This window comes from Dysidea avara, chromosome 8, assembly GCF_963678975.1.
Source record: "Dysidea avara chromosome 8, odDysAvar1.4, whole genome shotgun sequence".
In the NCBI taxonomy this organism is placed as follows: Eukaryota; Metazoa; Porifera; class Demospongiae; order Dictyoceratida; family Dysideidae; genus Dysidea; species Dysidea avara.
Window position 1 is genome coordinate 4,070,999 of NC_089279.1, and position 19,116 is coordinate 4,090,114.

A 19,116-nucleotide genomic window follows, 5' to 3' on the forward strand; every position below is an offset into this window, starting at 1 on the left:
AGACAAATACCAAGATCAAATTTCAATCAATGAGCTGGAGCCACCTCACCCTCAGATGGCCCTATACTGACTTTAAGCAGTTGACAGCTTTTTCAAAGCAATGATATATACACACTGTATTAAAGTGCCAATGTTAGTGTTCCTGACAAGAAATTATACCAATCAAACTCAGCACCACATTTACTATCTTAGTACCAAAATCCTTAATGAGTATTCACAAGTATTTGTTTCAGCCCTACTTGATAACTGTGTTAATAATAATAATGGAGGCCTGGCAAGCATGCCCCTTAATGATCTAACTGCACTTATCTTATTGTGATCAAGCATGCTTGGCTACCTACAATCACACTTATTGGTCTGGGTGTACTAATAATGAATAAAACACTGAAAATTATAGTGTATGGCAACCACACACTTTGAAGAAGTATTGTTTAGGACAAAGGCTCACTCTAGATACTCTCATAAAGAAGTCACCCTAATGCAACAGCGTGTACCATATTCTAATATGCACATGTGCTATTATAACAAAAAGCTAAACAACCAGTACATATATGTGAATTAATGAAAAGTTGTGAAATGATAATATGAATGATAGCATAATCCATTACAACATTGCTCAGTGGAAAAATGTCATACAAGATAAAAATGTTATGTTGTGACACAATAATTATAGGTAGACAAGTTTTAAAGGGATCCAAGCAATAAAAAGGTAGCAAAACAAAGAGATATGTATGACATGGCTCTGTGGAAAAATCCCTACTTTGACATGTTATCAATGTTTTTTTCAATTCCAAGGTATTAGCAATAACATGTCACCTGGCACTCTCCATATATCAGTACACATACATTGACTTGACACCACATGACACGAATTCTTTAACATGCGTACAGGGTAGTATGAACAATAAATACAATACTAAATGTTATAATAACTTGCCTAGACTAGTGCCTACCAAAGAAAATGTGTATGAACTCATTGCAGCAAAATCTTTTTCCGCAGTACTACACATATCGATAACATAAAGTTTGTAACAGTTTTTACTTTTGTTAGTTGCTAGCTAATAGTAGTTAGTTGTTAACGTGGGGGAGGTGGTCTTCCACTTCTGTGATGAAATGGTGGATGTGGTCGTCGCTGTCCACAGTGATGGTGGTGTGGTGGTCCCCAACCCCAATGTGGTGGTGGAGGATGTCCCCTGTGATGTGGTGGGGGATGTCCCCTGTGATGTGGTGGAGGATGTCGCCAACCATGATGTGGTGGTGGAGGGTGATGCCTCCAACCTCTATGTGGTGGTAGTGGTGGAGGATGTATCCAATCTCCATGTGGAGGATGTTCCCAACCCCCATGTGGTGGTGGTGGTGGGGGATGATCCCAACCTGGTGGGGGATGGCCCCAACCTGGTGGTGGGGGAAGCTCCTGGCCACCATATTGTGATGGTGGGTTATCTCGCCAGCCCTCATGTGGTGGTGGTGGTTGTTCCTCATTGTTATGCAACAATACTGATGGGGTCATGGGAGATCCTTCACTTTTACTTGATAATGGCAGTCTATCAATGTTAGCAGGTTGTAGTGGTGATGATGACAACCCATGCTCCGGCTGTCTAATAACATTTTCAATTCCCCCATGTCTGACCACATATTCACATATAAGTTTAGCTACATCTATATCCACTAGATTATTTTCAGTGATGCCAACAGCTTCAAACAACTTCTTCCATTTAACATCAATATTGCTACTCTGTTAACAGCACGTGCATGTTATAGTAAATACAAGCCAAGAGAACTAGAACTCACATCAAAAGTTCCATTAACAGGATCCCAGCCAAGTTGCTGTAAGTACCTATACAATAGAAAGTACTATCTAAAAGGTAGTTGATAGACATGCAGGTGCTTACAGAAAAGATTCTGCAGTGTTAGCATTTCCTTTCCTATTCTTTTCTTTATTCGAAGTAGTACTGTTAGATATAGGGATTACCGGCATTATTGGTTGTGGATGACAGTTCTAGAGAAAAACAAAGCACACAACTTGAAAGAACAATTGGTTGTTCCTATTGTATAGCACAAATAAAGGTTGGAAAGTTTATTCCTTTATTGCTGTACATAACAGAGAAGTAATCAAATTCAAAAATGTGTAAACATGGTAGCTAGCTTTGCTATGAACAGATATACGTATGTACTATACTGTTTAATAGGTCTGCCCCCTAAAATTAGCAACAACCGCCAAATTGATGCCCTTAAAACCATCAAAGAAATACCATAAGCAATGAAAATCAGCTTTACATAATAGTCTTAGTGCATTTTAAAAAAAAACAGATGGCTGGATATAGAATTTTTTTTAAAATTTGCTGAAACCCAATTTTTGATCTGCCCTTCCTGCTTGCCCAGCCTGCCAGTCAGCCAGCTTGACCACAGTCATAAGGCTAGAGGCCAAACAAAGCAGTGCAGGCCACCACAATAACAAACTCACGGGTGGAATATGCCTTTTCCAGTTCTGATAAAAGTGTCTGCTCTCTGCACTTTATCTTTTCTGCATACAAGAAAATTGTATGTACGGCTGTACCAAGGCATTAATTTTCTGTATTGACACTTCCTTAGATGAGTGTATTTAGTATTAGATACCACAATATTACTCAAATGTCTAAGCTATACTGTAAGAGGAAGTAGATGTGTGTAGCTGCACTTATAAAACGATTATATGTGCCATGCTCTTAAATGATCAGAACATGCTGCCACTCAATAGTAGAGCTGGATGACAATTCAACTTAATTTTCTAGCTGCAGATTTAAAGTAGAAAACAAGATATGGCATTGAACCACGTCCCTTAATCTATTGCATAGCTCAGTATAGCAAGATCAAGCTACTCTAATGAAGGACATGTGTATACCATGGCTATACTATAACAAAAAAAGTTAATAAACTGGTGATTATTGATTTACAAATGAAGTATAGGGTTCTAGTGATAAAGTAGTGAAACAAGAGATATGAATGGTGGCAGCTACGTACCTAGCCACTTTTGAGATTAACCAGAGTATAACATGCTAATGTAGGACATAGCTACCATCGTTCATATCTCATTTCCCTATACCTTTTATTGCCAGAACCCTACTTCATTTTAAAATAATTGCACTACGGTTATCAGTCGTTTTCATAAACATTTCTGTTCCTTCCACCTATAGATTAACATTTTATAGTATGTACCAGTTGAACTGAACCTGGAGAAAAAGAAAAGTGGAATTTTTCTCAAGAGAAATAATGTTTCAACCAACAATATATGATTAGTGGTAACAGTAACGGTTTCAAGAACATACATGTGTGGCTTAGCTCTAATACAAGGTCAGAAAAGGGCGTAACAGACTGCATACTTACATGGCTTCCCTTTAAAAAGTACAGTGAAAGTTTTGATTGGTCATAAATATTGTGTCAGATATTTGAATGAAATTTTGCCTTGAAACATTTTTAGCGGGTCAAGCAGTACTAAAGATGAGCCAAATTTCAAGAGCTTGTGTAATTCAATCCTTGAGTTTTTAAGTTATCATACAGTATGATAATACTGTATAGTAGTGTTGCACCGATATGGAATTTTAGCCGATAACCGATTTATAAGAATGCATTGATGCCAATATCACTAGCCGATCCGATATGACACATAAATAATAAAAGAACACTTTAATAACTTTCATAAACACTACAAACTCACAAACAATATGTGTTGTTATTGTGGTAGAAAGGTATTAGACTGAATCACTGATAGTTCTTTACACAATGTAAACTACATGGTAAGTTGCTTGTAAGTAGTACCAACTAGAACAAAGTTGTTTTGTATGAACAATAGCTCCTCTGATAATTCTGGTATAATCCTGTTTCGTTTTTCATCATGTAGGTCTCCTGCAGCAGAGAACAGTCGCTCAAACAGCACTGAAGTGGCAGGTGCAGACAGGAATTGCCGGGCTAGTTTTGGAAATTCTTGACAATGCTGTGACCACCACATAAAAGGGTCACCTGTTTTGAAATCTATTAAAGGCACACTTAAGTACCTATCCACTTCACTAATAGATGTGGGCAGGTCTTCACTGCTATAGCAACAATTTCAGAAAATACATCTAACAGAATGTTACTTTTTAGTGGGCAAACTCTCTTAGGCCTTGTTGGTCTCTCCATTTCAGTGTTACCTTGCAAACCAGAGTCAAGCTTGGACATTTCTTCCAATAAAATTTCTTTAATTGTTGCTTTAACAATATTACTTGAAAAGAATTTGTCCTTAAACCTAGGGTCAAGGAAAGTAGCAAGAGATAACTGCTTGTTTTCTTCAATTCTGTTAAAATGTAGTTTAAGCAAATAAAGCAGTTCTCTTTTCATAGTGAGAATGCCACTATCATCAGTGATTTTTTCAAGTGCTCTGGTAAGTATATGTATGTATGGTATGACGATGGAAATAGCTGCAAGGTCTGCAGATATGGACCTAGTGATCTCTTCCACAGGAGATAAAATTTCAATAACTCTTTTCATGACATCCAACTGGTGAGATGAAAGCTGTTGAACACTGCTATTTTCAGCAGCATATGCTGCTAATGCCATCTTTTGCTCTTGGACTGATGTCAACATGTAAAATGTGGAATTCCATCTTGTTTGGACATCCTACTTCAATTTATGTTGTGGAATATTGAAGCTTTCTTGAATTCTTTCCAAATTGTGAGAAGCGGTGAAAATGCCCAACTATACTTTTGCATATTGCAATATCTTTCACTATTTTCTGAGATAGTAAGCCATCATTGATTGCTAACTGAAGAGAATGGGCAAAACACCCAAAATGTGGTAGAGAAGCATCACGCATGGCCTTAGCCATATTACTGGCATTGTCAGTGATCACTAAATGCACCCTCTGCAATGCTATTTCCCATTTTTTCCAGCATGCTGAGTACCTGAGCAGTGATGCATTCTCCAGTGTGGGCTTCAGTAAGGCTTTGGGCACTCAAAACAACAGAAACTCGCTTGAACTGGCTATCAATCCAATGGGCTGTAAGGCTAAGCAATGCTGTATCATTCACACTTGAACTCCACGCATCCATTGTAAAGCTCAAGTAACTTTCATCATCACAACTGTTGATCAACCTCACAACTTCCTCTTTCATTCCAGAGTATATTTTTGGAATAATCGTTTCAGTAAAATATTTCCTACAGGGGCACTGGTAGAGTGGTTCTAGCAACTTCAAGACTTGCCTGAATCCCACATCTTCTACCATTGAAATTGGCTGGTAGTCAATCGCTACCATCTCACCTATTTTTCGATGTACTCGTTGTGCCCTCTGGTCGTTGATATCCCAGCCCTTACTTCAGTCTTGCACTTCGTTTAAAGAAAGTTGTCATTGTAGTTCCCGTTTTCTTGTTTCCATTGGCTGCTTTGGCTCCATTTCCGTTTTCCTTTCCAGGTATTTTGAGTGGATTTCCGGGTGTCTTTTTACTAAATGGTGTACAAGGTTAGTAGTAGTATAAGACTTCGTCGTAAAGCCACCTCTGGGAACTTTTGCTTCACACTCATCACAAATAGCAAACTTGCTGTCCTCATCAACAGTAAAGAATTCCCAAATGACTGATGTTTTTCTTCCCAAATCACGGCTAGGGTTTACTGCATTGCTAGGGTTGCTTGCACTCGAACTCGTGCTTTCCGCCATTTTCGGGCATTAACAATAGACAATTAAGCGGTTGCGGCGCTTGCATAAATCACGTGTACTTATATCGTATCAGCTAGTGTTGTGTCTTTTGATCCGATACCGATAAGTATAATTTAAGCCGATATATGGTTTAACCGATAGCTGATCCGATTATCGGTGCAACACTACTTATAGTGGGGATCACAAAGGAGTAGGCGTGGCCCATGAAATGATATCACCCAAACAAACTGCCTCAATTTCCCCTGACAACGATGAGGAAGTATTGGTTAGGTGAAACTAAGCCCAAACAAGCTTTCAGATTGACCCGAAACGCCTTCAACAAGTTGCTACGGAATTTAAAAATAATTTATTTAATGGAATTTTCTACTGACTGACAGACAAGTGTAACTCGATAACGGCTAAGGCTACGGGCTTGATTTTTTCATTGTTCTGTATTTGTCATAGTGGCTATTTTGATAGCAGAGGTGCTTTTCAAAAAGTTCTTGATTCGTACTGCTTTGAAATGGGTTGAACATAGCCAACAATGAAGCGTAATGGATACTTCACTTTTCAGACGATCATTGATATAACTGGGGTGCATGGCACCATTCCTTTGCTTTCAGGATACATGGATTGCAGAGGTGTTTTTCGAAAAGTTCTTGATTCAAAATGCTGCGTAACAGGTTGAACATAGCTGACAATGAAGCGTAATGGATACTTCACTTTTCAGACAGTAATTGGGGTGCACGGTGCCATTTCAGATGCGGTATGCATGGGTTCACCAGTCACAATAATTATTTACAAAAAAGTTAACAAACTACACAGAAAAATTTGCAATTTTCAACTAGAGTAGGGACCATAACACATCGATAAAAAGTACTGAAACAAGCTGTAGTAGTACACGATATTAAATTACAGTAAAACAGTAGAAGTGTTATATCCCTACTGTGCTCAAGATACCATAATGGAAAGGCACAGTAGGGATATAACACTTCTTATTGTTTTACTGTGGTTTAATATCGTGCACTATTCCAGCTTGTTTCAGTACTTTTTATCGATGTGTCATGGTCCCTACTCTAGTTGAAAATTCCAAACTTTTCTACATACTTGTAGATATGTTTGTCACCTGCCATCTATTTTCCATAACCCATGCATGTTTACTATGTGCTGATAACTTTAGTTGTATACAGCATAGGCAAATCTGGAAGGGGGATTTTGCACCCCCTGGCCCTTCTCTTGCCCCCTTGGACCTACAGGACTATATTGACACCAGAAACTGGAATCATACATTGATTACATTCACACTGTATTCAGAAGTACAGAAAGCCAATGGAAAAACAAAAGACAACAGTTACAAATGCATTTTACAGTTATAAACTGTACACTGTGAAGACAGAAAGTGAGGCAAACAGCTAAGTTTGAATTTTTGTGCAAAGATTGAGATACTCTAATAGAGCATTCGCTACTCTAATAGAACAGTCGCAATTCTAATGCCATCATTTTTGAAAATTATAGCAATACTAGATACCTTATTTTGATTTAGTACACTTTACCATCATTTTCTCAGATAGGCTAATTAATTTCGATATGCTTTGCAAAGCATACACTTTGTCAGCTAAAAATACTTCCAAATTCAAATCTAGGAGATATAATTTTAAATTTTTTCTCAAATTAGAGTGTTAAGTGTATGTCCTTCATTCATCCAGCTATACCAAACAAAGTTAAGCAAAACAAATATAGCTTGTGTACTAGAGTTCCCCCCTCGGCCCCCTCTGACAGTGTCTCCTAGGTCCACCTATGGTATACAGCAGTATGTAATGACAATAATGTTCTGTCTTTACAGGAAGATCTTGATAAGCTGGTTCCTTGGACTAACACTTGGCAGTATTTCTAAGTGCAATGTATTGCACTTGCATAAGAAGGCCAGATTGTAACTTCACATTTAGAAGACGTGGACTTGGAAACCACTTGTAAAATCAAGGGTCTTAGAGCAACTGTAGACAAGGACCTAACAATTATCCGTAAGACATTTTCTAGACTAGCCTTCTCTTATCTTTACTAAGCTATCATATGCCCAATGATAGAGTATGGTAACACTGTTTTGAGGCCATTTTTATATCACAGACATGCTTAATATAGTGTATGGCCATGCAGAAATTTTCAAGGGACGAAACTTTGCAAATTTCACAAGTAATGATAGCTTCATGAAAATATAATCCTGTGCCAAAAACAGCCCAGCTGTAAAAAAAGGCGAGGCCAAGAATGCACAAGTACATGTTCATGTAGTAACTACAACCAAAAGACATGATATCAAAATCTGGCCAAGAAAGCATTTACAGTATGTGCATTTATTTTCTATATGCTTCACATTATCACATCCAGTTAGTTGTACATGTGTGCTTGCAATATAAACAATACTACTGAGACGATAAAAGATATTACACTGCATTGTTACCAAAATTAATTTAACTAAAAATTTACAATTGGTCTCTACTTGGCCATCTTTTTATTTTAATATACAGTGCAAAAAGATGGCCAAGTAGAAACCAATTGTAAATTTTTAGTTAAATTAATTTTGGTAACAATGCAGTGTAATATCTTTTATCGTCTCAGTATTGCAAGCACACATGTACAACTAGCTGGATGTGATAATGTGAAGCATATAGAAAATAAATGCACAAAAGTGCCTATACTGTAAATGCTTTCTTGGCCAGATTTTGATATCATGTCTTTTGGTTGTAGTTACTACATGAACATGTACTTGTGCATTCTTGGCCTCGCCTTTTTTTACAGCTGGGCTGTTTTTGGCACAGGATATCACTACTTTTTGTTGAATAGAGAACATACAGTTAGGCATTATATTAGCTACATAGGAGACACTGCATGCATGCATGCATAATAACAGCTTCAGCAACAGATTAGCTAGCTAAATTAGTAGAAAAAGCTTTCAAGTTCAGTGTTTAGAAGCGCTACTAAAAGTGACTTGCTAAGAGAAAATTCATTCAAACTGTGAAAATAATGTTCAAATTCACGCAAGGACTCACATGATATCTCGCGTGATGTTTCACGTAAATAAGAACCGGCAATGTCGAGACTACTGTTCTTGCTGAAGTAGTGGGTTGGTGATATAATTAGTCTAGTCGAAATCTGTGCATGACAAAGTGGAGCCGAATCAGCTGTGAGTTGTTGCTGAATGTATGCCTCGGAATGGACATGCCGCCTGACGGCACTGAATGCATCACACTATTTTCCCAGCGAATTGCTGGGTAAGTTCGTGTATAGCTAAGTCATTGTAAATGACTATATAACTACCGTCGTAATTTTAGACAGGAATCTCCTATGCCATAGTGGCTTCCTGGGATTATATACTATGCTTGTGTAGGCCAGAGCCTCGTAGCTGGCTTGTTCTAGCTGTGTGGGTCAGATCGCGAACAAGTTGAGCTGAACCCTGAGAAAACAGCTAAAAATGACAGCTAAAAATGAAAGAGGATTTTTTCTCCCAACCTAGATGGTTGGTGATGACAACAAAGATGTCAAGAGCAGACAAGTGCTTCCACCAACAGTTCAGGAAAGTTTAATAGGCTATATACTTTATGGCTTCCTATAATGTATGGTGAAAACTTTGGCTATAAATAATGTTTCAGGCATTTGAATGATTAGCGGGTAAGTCAATACTACAAATGAGTTAATATTTTTGAGGGCTCAGCTCAATGCGTACATACAGTATACTGTAATTACTATGACATTGTATCAATTGATTGATGTGATAATAATATGAGCAGATCTGATGGAGCCTACTATATAGTAACTGGGCAGATATATAGAGTTATGTATACTCTGATATAATTGTTGTGTGTTGTAGTTTGCCAATGGCCAAAGCTAAATTAACCATTTTAGATACCTTTTTGTGATGTTGAAGGTGTCAGGCAAACTCTAGTTAGGGGCAGGCAATAAAAGATTAGTTTTCAAAACAGGAGAAGAACATTCTCAGGCCCGCAAGGTACGGGCTTAATCTACTTACCCCTATAGATACACCATATTATATATAATGCACGTATCAATGCATTGCCATACTACCCCCCCCCCCCCCCCCCCCTTTGGATATATATGGGGCTATAGTGGGCACAACCGAATGTTAAATGCCCCATGGTTGGGAAAACCTATTGTGTCAAATCCCTACCATTGGCTCCAGTTGCAACGTGGGGGAATTGACATAGCATAGAAAAAATACTTGGTTGCTTAATAAATGATTGTCAAATGCCCCATAGTGAAGCAGCAGTTTCATGTCAATTCGCCTTGTAAAGCCCCACTTACATCCAGGGGGGGGGTGGTAGGGTAACACATTGGTAGATGCATAATGAGTTTGCATCATAAACCTTGTGTTGAAATTTAGTCTGTCTTGCTTTTTTCATGCTTATAGCAGCTAATGTGCTTATCCTCAAACAATCAGGACTGGAGAAACTACAAATTGTTTTCTACTTTTATCTATCAACTATCCGATCACTGCTAGTTTATTAAAATTCCTTTGCTGTTGTAACTTGTTTACCATTATGCTATAACCATTAGTCCCTCCTAGTTCATATGTCTCCTAGCAACAAAAATTGTTATGTCAACAATGTAGGTGAGAACCACAAAAGAAGTCAAGTAATATACTCCTAAATTGGTCATTAACTGCTGCAGTATGCTGAATACATCTTGGGAATGACTATGTTGGATGTGCTCACTTTAACAATAATCATAATAGTGGAAATAAGTGTTTGTTGACATGTTAGTCTGACTATGATTACATGTTTTTAGTTAGCTGTGCCTTACCATACTGTATCCCTTCTGTATATGCAGGGTGGATACTGATGTTGTGACTGTTGGCGGGCGAGTTTATGGTCAATGGACAAATAATATGTGGTACCAAGACCCCACTACTATAATATTATGAACTCTTGGTGGTACTTAATAGCCAAACACTAGTGTATCTGCATGGCTTCTTGTGCTATTGTAGTCATTTTTTTAAATTTTATGGGATCATCGTAATGTAAATGTTTACTATTACAATATAGCCATCATGCTATCATTAAAGAGTTTCTATAATTGTGGGTGGTTGCATGAGGGTCTACGAAGTACTGCATGTGACTCGGAAAGGTGATGCGCTGATGCTGGCTTCAGTTTTAAGTCAACACTGAAGTTTCACAGGCACTGAAGGGCTGCATGGGGTGGGATTAAAGACGTACACGGGTAATGTAGCAGTAAATTACTTCAACTGTATCACTACAGCGGGTATGAAACAACTGGCTACAGTTATGTACGGCCCTGTATGGGCCGGAGTCACGCTGATGAGTTAGCGGGCATACCGTCACGTGGCGAAATTAAAACAAATCAGTGACTGCTCACACTGATTAAACGAAGAGTTGACAGTACAGTGTCTATCAAATCAGCCAGCTCGCTATGGCTAATGACTTTGCCCACTTCCACACTGTTTAGGTTTGGGAATTGAGGCGGGCACCTTACACCTCAACGTCATGGCGGCAAGTTTGAATCTTCAAAGAGCACAAAAGCGATCTCATAAACTACCAAACAACTTTTAGCGAAATTAAATGTACAGATACATTGTGTAAAAAGCCCCTGATAGCCGCAGCCTTTTTACAATACGACTTCATGGTTGAAAGAAAGTCGCTTCAATGGGATGCGATGACGAAGAAAATGAAAAAAAGAACGATGCACATTTGAATAAATAATTTAATTAACGCATGGTAAAAGGGTGGGCGATGGAACAAATTACTCCAACAATTCGCCTGACTTTTTGTGTGGTAGTTACTCATTATACAAAGGTTACATGCCCCTGGTTTCGAGGTGGAATCTTTTAGTAAGGCTGAGATTTCGCCATGCGGATTTCAAAAGATTGCATAATCGATCCCTCATGTAAATGACTCACAGTAGTGGTCGCGTGTTTATTATTTTGTGGGCGTGTGCTTTGTGCTTCTTGGCCTCGCGACTCACTACCGTGAGTCTTGATCATGTGGCTTACACAAGTAGGTATTACCTTAGTAAAAAAAATTTTTCTAGACTTTTGTGAATTAGACAGAAGACACAAAAATAGTATTTGTGACCAGATCTGCGAAAAAGGGACATAATTGCACAAGCCTAAATTTACATTATAAAGCATTGAATACATTGGGTGAAATACTTGCGTATTATTGAAAAATTCCATAAATTGTTTGAACGTCTCTTTCTTAGTGAAGTAAGGGACTAACAATAAAAACCTGAGTATCATCTTATACGCCTGCTCAATAGGAGTTGGAAAATCTTTATGTCATTGCAGTAGACCCACAGATACGTAAGTTATCAGCGCTTGTTTACATCATGTCAAGCGATCATATGCCATCAATTTTTCTTCACGAATTTTGCCTTTGTATGCAATGAAGAAGGGTGAGTAAAGGAAAAACGTACCCAATAATTGATTCCCCTGTACATGGCAAACACGATGGTGAACGTTTTAGCTCCATACCTCAATCCGTTGGTAGTTACAAGCATTTTTGTAATTGCCTGTAATTTATTTTCCCTATACTTGCTGTACTCTGTTGTTGCTACTTTGTAGAGCTATAACTCCAAAAGTTATTGGTATATGAAGCTGAAACTTTGCCAGTGGGTACACTTGGGTAAGTAGATTATAAATATTTAATAAACAGGAATTTGAAAAATATGCAATTATGTCCTGTTTTCGCAGATCCGGTCACATTTAGCCACACAATTTGCAAAAGTTTTGCCCCTAAAAAATTTCCGGCTATATATATGGCGACTGGATTCAAAGTTACCAATATTGAGCTATAGTAGAAGCAATAACCCCTATTATATAAAGTTCTATCTCAGAGCTTTTAAATTTCATAATTTTCCTGAGAGTGTACTTCCAATTATTGCCCCCTCCCAACCCACTGAAAATAACATGCATGTTTGCTGAATACTTCTGTAACTTTCATCTCAAAAGTTGAGACTTTGCTGATGAGTTAATATAATGCTTCACTACTTTATTTATTTATTATGGTGTGCTTCAGTTGCAAATAGATGAATTTCATAAGGAATTGTAAACCGTTGCCCCTAGCAACCTGAATTTTACCTTATTTTGTAGGTGTGAATGTCAAAAGTAATGTCTCCAACTTTTACAAGGATAGCATATATAGGTCATGAGATGACATTTTAAAGTTTGCAGTTTTCCCATACATTATCAATGGGAGGGGGGTAACAGTGGACAATCACATGGATAATGTATGGAAAAACCATAAAGTTCAAAATGTCATATCTCATGATTTATATATTATATTGTTTTAAAATTTGGAGAGGTTAATTGTGAGATCCACACCTACAAATAATGTTAAATTGAAGAATGACATTAATTGAATTAGTTGTTTTCCTATGCGTTATTTATGTGATTGCCCAGAAAGGGCAACTGTTACTCCCTCTCATAGATAATGTATGGAAAAACAACAAATTTAAAAATGTCATATCTCATGACCTATATATGCTATCCTTTTAAAATTTGGAGATGTTACTATAGATATTTACCCCTACAAATATTGTAAAATTCAGGTTGCTAGGGGCAACTTTTGTTATTATGAAATTCATCCATTAGCAGCACTGCAGAAACACCAGTCACCGTAGATTGATTTATAAGGTAGATACATTGTGTTTATAAATAGCCCTCAATACTAATGTGACTTCACCACCATGTTTAATTTTTAAACAGACACACCAGCTATAGGCGCACTCCTGGTAATCTGAAATTGTCCAGAGAAATTTATGTGTCTGCATGTGAGTCTGTCTGCACTTATAATATGTATGTAAGCAAGTGTGAGAAATGAAGGATGTATAAACACTTTCAAACAGTTAAGCTTTTCTCTGAAGTGAATAAATATGGATGAAACAGGTAGCTAAGCATGTTACGAGCTGCTTTTCTAATGGGGTACATGGGTATTTAGTAAGCAACCAACAAATGACAGTGCAGGCCTGATTGGCTATCAGAAATGGCATATCCCTTCATGTCCATCTCGTAGGAGTACGAAAGTGAAGAGCAGGCTGAAGGCACTTTGGAGAGAACTCTCACAATAAGACGCATGGTAGACATGCTCTAAAACTGTTGACAGATAGTTCTGAGCATCACTTGTGGTTTGTTTGAGTAATACTTCCTTAGCAACAAAACAATGTGGTAATTAATGAATTACTAAATAATTTATAAATTATAAAATACAATATTTTACTGTATTTACGTATAGTGATTGGGATAGTGGACTATTTTAACTGAACACTGCTTTTAGGAGTAACACATCAACTTGTAATAGAATACAACGTATTACATACACGAATATACTTGTGATTGAAATTCTGAAACAAAAGTTAATCATCACTATGAAAATTTCTAATTAAGAATTAATCATACCGTATATTCAATGCTCATACTATCTCTCAAATATAATATACACATCACAATATTACTGTAACATACTATTTCCTGAGAAAGCTTATTCAAGGAAAGACTCTTCAATGACTTTTGTATTTGTTCCTTTAAACCCTGCACAACAGCATCAGCTTCATCTGAGTTTTGACCATCTTTGCTCAATTTTTGTTTTTCTGGACTAAGGTTCATAAGTTGATTATTACAATCATCCATGGCAAATGGAAGTGAAGCCTTGAGGCGCTTTAGCTCTGAACACACCAATAAAATATCAGGCCGTAGGTCTGGCTTGTTATGAAGACATGATTTTACCAGTTGTTTCAATGGCTCAGCACATGACAGAAGGTAGTCTTCTCGTCTTTGTACCTCCGTACGAGCAGTCATGCTATCCTTTGGTAACAGATCTTTTGGCTCAGGCCACTGATGGGACATGACATGACAGGCTATACAACCTAGTGAGAACACATCTACTGGTTTACCATAACGTGGCCTGACTGAGAGAACTTCTGGTGGCATGAAGTGTAACATACCAGGTACTTGAGTTTGTGTCTTCATTTTGTTGTGTTGAATGCACTTTGCTACTCCGAAATCACCAATTTTAGCCACACGGTGTTTTGTCAGAAGAACGTTGTTGGAGGAGAGGTCCCTGTGAATAATATCCTGACCATGAAGGAACTCCATTCCTTGAGAAATATCAACCAGGATGGATAACTTGATGTGAAGTGGTAACTTCCCTCTTTCATATTTTTCCAAAAAGGCTGTCAAACTGTTTTCCATCATTTCCATCACAAGCCATGGTAGTTTAGCCTCAGGAGTAGGATAGTAAATACCCAACACCTGTACCACGTTAGGATGGTGTAATCGACTAGCGTTGGAACACTCTGTTAGAAACGATCGTGTCGTGGCTTCACATTCGGCCGGGCCGTATAACGCCCTCCACTAAAATGGAGTGAACTTCTTTGGCAGCACACAACGTTCCGTGTACGTACACTTCAATTACCCGGCCATACGATCCCCTGCCAATCACTTTACCACCACTGGTAACGTCTCGTAACAGTACTACTTGAGATGACGGTCTGTTGATGACGCCATCCATGACATGAATAATTTAACTTTGCGCATGCGTGGTGCCAGGATTTTGTTCATCATTCAGCGAAGTGGGCCCCGCGCTGAAATGTGCTTTTTATGGGTAAATGTTCACATCCCCTTTGTGAATGCCTTCATCCACCTTAACTATAACTAACATTCAGTCTTGAATGTGAAGGTGAGCGAGGATGAGATTACTGATATCACAGCAGAGCACCACAACAGAGCACATGATACCTATAGTCACCAAGGTGTGTTGCAATGACACTGAGCTGCTACAAAACGACTGCACTGCTACACACACCAAACAATATAATTATTGTAATCTTTCCCCTTGCAACATTCATATAGCGTATATGTTATAAACACACATCAAAGAAAAGCAAAATATACAGTTCCAGTCACAACGTTAATGGAAATTCTTCAATACTGCTTTGCATCTTGGACAATTGGTTACTGTGGCTTCCCTGTGACGAGCAATGAAGACTAATATTTGACAGAACTCACAAAAACAATCACTGCTAGTAAGCTCATTTACTTTCCCACAGGTTTTACATTGAAATTGATTGTCTCCAGAACGTTTAGTGACTGTCTTGCAATTAAAACACTGCTACTGTCTGTGTGCTACTAGCGCTGAGTGGAGACGATGATTTAATTAAGGTAATCAAGTGCCTCATCAACACCCCCTCTTGCAATCTTTCTAGCTTCTAAAGCATCCAACAAGGAACATTTAGCATGATGTTTCTTATAGCAATGTTTAACACACTTCATCAGTGTGTCCAGCTCAAAATCAAAGAGCACCAAATCCACTAAAACTTTAGCGATTTTCTTCCTAACAGATAATTCTGAGGCATCCGCTTTGAATTCCATAATGAGAGCCTTGTAGTGTGGTTTTCCGCTATCCTTAACAACCTTGTATCCAATTATTTCCATTATCTTCTCAGCACCCCTAAAATCATTATCAAGCCATTGGAAGCAGTCAGTTGAGAGCTGTATACAATATAATTAGACACATTAACACATTTAACAGAAATTATGCACTATACATTGACAATATTCGAACTAGTTTATTAGTACAGTGAGCTGAAATTGTATTCTTAAGTATAGTTGGATTTTCTATTTATTATCCACACTAAAACAGCAAAGCTGTGAAAAAGAGTGCAGCCTTCAATAGCCTGGGTAAATAAAGTTGTGAAATCAAAGATGGTGGTCAAGAAATGGCTGTAATGATGTTAATGCTAATAAATTTTAATAATGGCTGTGTGCATTATAGTACTAACATTTTTTGGCTTCCACGTTTCATTTCACTCAGGCTATGGCCACACCTTTTTTCACAGCTCAGCTGTTTTTGTGTAGATTTCGTTTCTTTATGTATTCTATGTGCGGCTTTGGGGTTTGTTTTTACCCACATTTCTTCTTATCTACTGACATGATGATGTTATTTAAGTCATAAGTTATAATTTTAATGTTTATTTAACTTTTTGGAAATATTATTGTAATACTCTAATACAATGCACATTTTTGAGTAATTCTTGGATTTTGCCTTGTAATGCTGTAGCTGTTACTTTGTTTTTTCTAACCATCAAAAAGCACTGCTACAATGGCTAGCCTATGTACACACCAAATTTCTATAAGTGGTTTACCCAGTAGCCATGGCAGAGGTTTGATCTATTTTACATGAATAACACCATGGACAGTTATCAGAATGCTTGCAATCTTAGCACGTGAATTGAACTGTACATACATGATTGTGCATTCATAAAGCTTTGTGATTGTGCCAAACTTACTGTCATGGATGATAAGAATGGTTTACCCAGATCAAGTCATAAATGTGACAATCGAAATACCTGTGCATTTTTCAGATTATTAATTTATATATAACTGGGTTTTCAGTGTGACCCTAATTGCTTCTTCAGGGGGAGGGAGGAGGGGGCTCTGAAACCTCAGTTACTCCCTCCCTATATTACAGAGATTTTAAAGTAGTTGCATTATAGGACCGGAGGAAAGTGGCAAGGTGACCACTAGTTAAGGTTTTAAATGGATAAAGGCAGACAACCTACAGTTCAAACTACATGTTCCTGGGTGCATTGCCATAACAAATTTTACATTTGTATAGCCTTGCAAAGCAGGCAAAGCCAACAACATCATTCGGGCATAGCTGTGTAGCAATGTAGCAGTCATTTCATCATAGTAGTATGAATATCATTATTTTTGGCAGCTGGTAAGATCCCCACACAGTAACTATATTCACACAAGGAACTCTATAAAAAATAATCCCATTTTACATATTTTATAAGTACACAAAAATTTGGAATTTTCAACTAGAGTGAGGACCATAGCACATTGATGAAAAGTACTGAAACGGGCTGGAGATTAAATCACAGTAAAACAATAAGAAGTTTTATATCCCTACTGCATGTACTCAAGATACCATAATGGAAATGTACAGTAGGGATATAACTTCTTCTATACTGGTTTACTGTGATTTAATATCATGGACCACTCCAGCTTGTTTCGGTACTTTTTATATTGATGTACTATGGTCCCTACTCCAGTTGAAAATTCCAAATTCTTTTGTGTACTTGTTTGTTAAATTTTGTGGTAAAATTATTATGACTGGTGAACCTATGCGCATATCACATCAAAAGAAAGAAATGGTGTTGTGAACCCCAGCTATCAATTACTGTCTGAAAAGTTAAGTATCCATTACACTTCATTGTCAGCTATGTATACAGCATTACAAATCAAGAACTGTTCAAAAAGCACCTCTGCAATTAAAGTAACTACTATGAAAAATACAGACGATTTCCGTTATGAAAAGCCATCATACTACCGCCAAATCAACACCTTCACTGTCAGCAAAGATGAATGGGACACAAAGGAGGACACCGGAAGAATTATTGTACGCACTACAATATGCCAAAAGGCACGTGTCCAGCTATAGCGACATCAAATAGTGAAAAATCAAGCCCTGGCTTGGCAAGAATCAGTGGTTTACTGATGCATGGACAGCCTGATAATGTTTAATAAACTTTTAATTTCATAGCAACTTGTTGAAAGCGTTTCAGGTCAATCTGAAGGCTTGTTTGAGCTTAGTTTTACCTAACCAATACTGCTTCATCATTGTCAGGGAGAAGTGAGGGTGGTTTTTGGGTTATGTTTTTCATGGGCCATGCCCAAACCTTTGTGGTCCCTATTATCGTACTGTATGACAACATCACATTGATATTGACACATATCTAAATCCCTAGCTGACTCTGCCCTTTGTGGATGGTCACTCATATAGATATAACTATAGTACCAGAACAGATTGCTTGTGTAATAATGAAGCTGAACTTGCTAGCATCAAGTTTCACAATTATTGGTAGTACTGGCTAACTTCCCCATCTATAATATAGTTACATGCTACAACCAAATGTCAAGCTAGCAGAAATGCTTGGCTTTGCTAAGACTTCTGTACATTTACAAAAAGATACCATGGTATATAAATTTCAGCTATATACATTTGTGTAAGCATTTATGCGTGGACACACACACAACACACACGTACACACAAATGATACACACATACTTCAACCCAGTGGAGCTGGCGAGAATTTGGAGCTACCAACAAACAAATACAGTGTTTTTGAAGGTATTGAATGCCCTTCTGCCAACTATTCACATCCTCAACAGATGCCACCTTTTCCAAGTTTTCATACTGCCCCTTGTAATAGTTGTGAACAACAAAGCCATCAAAATTTAGTCCAAATCTCAGTGGTGAATTCAGGTCAGTAGATGGTGGAGACGTATGCAAATAGTGTTTACAGTTCTGCCACAAAACTTCATAAACACCTTGAGGAGAGTGTGAAGACAGTTGTAAAGCTTCCTCTAGCAATGAACTGTATGTATGATGATTAACTTGTGTGGATGGGGTTGTTTCCTGAATAATAGCATGATAGCATAATT

General features: G+C 37.7%; 1 protein-coding gene across 1 annotated transcript; it reads right to left on the reverse strand.

The window, feature by feature from the left end:
- Positions 1 to 852: 852 nt before the first annotated feature.
- LOC136265229 (uncharacterized) lies at positions 853 to 15,001 on the reverse strand. Its single transcript, XM_066060085.1, has 4 exons — positions 14,134 to 15,001; positions 1,893 to 1,999; positions 1,792 to 1,837; positions 853 to 1,735 (listed from the first exon to the last, which is right to left on the reverse strand). The coding sequence occupies exons 1-4, from the start codon at positions 14,866 to 14,868 to the stop codon at positions 1,076 to 1,078; spliced, it is 1,548 nt and encodes a 515-aa protein (XP_065916157.1). The 5' UTR covers positions 14,869 to 15,001; the 3' UTR covers positions 853 to 1,075.
- Between the last annotated feature and the right edge of the window lie 4,115 nt (positions 15,002 to 19,116).

Coding starts and splice junctions, on each gene's coding strand:
- LOC136265229 (XM_066060085.1), bottom strand. CDS start 14,868: ATGGAAATGATGGAAAACAGTTTGACAGCCTTTTTGGAAAAATATGAA. Junction 1,838..1,892: donor AACACTGCAGAATCTTTTCT/GTAAGCACCTGC, acceptor TCTATTGTATAG/GTACTTACAGCAACTTGGCT. Junction 1,736..1,791: donor CTGTTAATGGAACTTTTGAT/GTGAGTTCTAGT, acceptor TGCTGTTAACAG/AGTAGCAATATTGATGTTAA.